This window comes from Penaeus japonicus, unplaced genomic scaffold (genome assembly GCF_977035675.1).
Source record: "Penaeus japonicus unplaced genomic scaffold, GWHDUDI00000001_assembly GWHDUDI00000031, whole genome shotgun sequence".
Classification (NCBI taxonomy): domain Eukaryota; kingdom Metazoa; phylum Arthropoda; class Malacostraca; order Decapoda; family Penaeidae; genus Penaeus; species Penaeus japonicus.
In genome coordinates, this window is record NW_028234433.1 from 3,771,484 (window position 1) to 3,773,983 (window position 2,500).

Sequence of the window (2,500 nt, forward strand, 5' to 3'; positions counted from 1 at the left end):
GAGAAGCACAAAAAAACGAACAAAGGAAAAAGAAGCTTCATTCCTAATTCATTAAGCCCACGGCACAATTCTCAATGGCAAAAATCATTCACAGAAAACAAAAAGCAATCCAGCTAAAACAATAAGTAACTCGTTCAGAACTGGAATTAGTCCGCTCCCCAGCTAACCTTTTTATACGTTTTTTTTCACCTTAACTTCTCAAAAAGGTTGGACATTTGCTGTTAGTTTAACCGCGGATCACCCCCCCCCTCCCGCTCCCTGTTCTACGGGCGGTGATAATAACCTCAAACTAAAAATTCCGTGCGAAGACCTTATCAATAATCATAGCGGGTCAGAGACAATAGCATGCATGTGTTTTTCCCCTTCTTTTCCTTTTCTGACGACGTGAAAAAACACACCAAAAAACAGGAGAATTGTACAATTTAAAACAAGTCTTGGTTTACGCGGGAAAGTCTCGATGACGGAGTGTTTGGTCGATATTCGTGTTGATGGCGCAATAATGGCGGTTCTAATTATTTCGTCCGATTTAAATGTGTGACGTTTATCACCTCCGCGTCCAGAGAAATTGCAGTTCGTGATATGTTGGCGTGATTATGGGTATCTTGATTATTATGAGTTTGTCATTATTGATAGATCTTGCGGAGTCTAATCGGTCTCTCTTATTCTCGTGTTTTCGCGTAGTCTCTCATTACTGTTCTCTCTCTCTCTCTCTCTCTCTCTCTCTCTCTCTCTCTCTCTCTCTCTCTCTCTCTCTCTCTCTCTCTCTCTCTCTCTCCATCTCTCTCTATCTATCTATCTTTTCCCTCTTTCTATCCTAATTCCGTTCTATCCTTATATATCTATCTATACATCTCTCTCTCTCTCTCTTGCTCTCTTCCCCCCTCTCCCTCTCTTTCTCTCTTTCTCACTCTCTCCCTCCCTTCCTACTCCCCTCCCTCCCTACCTACTCCCCCCCTCTCTCTCCTCCTCCCCCCACCACCTCCTATCCCTCATCCCTACCCTCACCCCTCTACCCCTCCATCCATCCTTCCCTCCTCCCCTCATCCCCCACCCACAAAATCCCTTTCTCCCACCAACAGAACCCACAAAGCCCCTTACATATGCAGGAGTAGTTGACCCCTTTCCTGATGGACCGCTTGAAGAAACAGGAACAGCCATCGCAACAGAAGACACCGTAGTGCTTGCCATAGGACTTGTCGCCGCACACCTGACACAACACCGGCACGGGCAGGGTCCTTCCTGAGGGAGACGCAGAAGGAGGGGGGTTGGAATTTAATGAGGAAGTAATCATGGTCGTATGGATTGATAGATGATTGAATGTACAGTAAATGATGGTATGAAAATGTGTATTTCATTGAAGGTCGTCGGCGAATTTGATCTTAACCTCAAGAAGGGTAAATGGAGGAGGTGGGAGAGAGGGAGAACGTTGGAAAGAGAGAGAGAGAGAGAGAGAGAGAGAGAGAGAGAGAGAGAGAGAGAGAGAGAGAGAGAGAGAGAGAGAGAGAGAGAGAGAGAGAGAGAGAGAGAGAGAAGAGAGAGAGAAAGAGAGAAGAGAGAGAGAGAGAGAGAGAGAGAGAGAGAGAGAGAGAGAGAGAGAGAGAGAGAGAGAGAGAGAGAGAGAGAGAGAGAGAGAGAGAGAGAGAGAGAGAGAGAGAGAAAGAGGAAGAGGAAGAAGGTAAAAAAAAAGAAAATATAAAAGAGATGGAAAAGGGGAAAGCAGAAAGTGTTGAAAGAGTAGAAAAAGGGAAAGGCAGAAAAGGGAGAAAGCAGAAAGAGGTAAAAGAGGGGAAAGAAGAAATAAATGAAAGAGAAACTACTCTGCTGATAATAAACACAGAGAATGATGCTAATGACAATGAGAATAATAATACTGATTACAATACAAATATCATGATGATGATAGACATACAATAATAAGCATAATGGCAATAATAAGCAAAACAACATCAATAAATAAAACAAAAACAATAAAGATGTCACTTGCAGCAATAATGATGTCATACTTGATATAGATTATGACAAAAAATAATAATCATAATAATCATAAATCCTCGCTCACACCAAAATAAAAAGTCTCGCAACTATCGAGCGACACTCCAGAGATTCGGCGACATTGCAAGACCTGGACTTTTGTGCAACTGTCTCCCATATTCGGCGTGGGTCAAGACACAACCGAAATTGCGTTTCCGGATTGCGTTTCCGGACTGCCACTCGATAGCAACAACAAGGCAACAACAACATCAACAACAGCAATAATAGTGACAATAATGATGATAATTTCAATAAATATAATCGTATTGCAATAAGGATACCAACAGAGACACAGACACGTAGCTAATTGAAACGGCAAAGTTAGATATGATTAGAGAGAGAGAGAAAGAAAGAAAGAAAGAAAGAAAGAAAAAAAAACGAAGTGGGGAAAGAGGCAATAGTGAAATGCTAAATGATTAAACGAAAACAAACACACACATAAAAACAAAGATTATCATTACAGTCACAG

General features: G+C 42.0%; 1 protein-coding gene across 1 annotated transcript in view; it reads right to left on the bottom strand.

The window, feature by feature from the left end:
* The window catches only part of LOC147468010 (photoreceptor-specific nuclear receptor-like), a 49,719-nt gene that overhangs the window by 28,189 nt on the left and 19,030 nt on the right, over positions 1–2,500 (bottom strand). Inside the window, exon 2 of the mRNA XM_086555369.1 lies at positions 1,099–1,239. Coding sequence (XP_086411495.1) covers positions 1,099–1,239 — 141 coding nt within the window. The remainder of the gene's footprint in view (positions 1–1,098; positions 1,240–2,500) is intronic.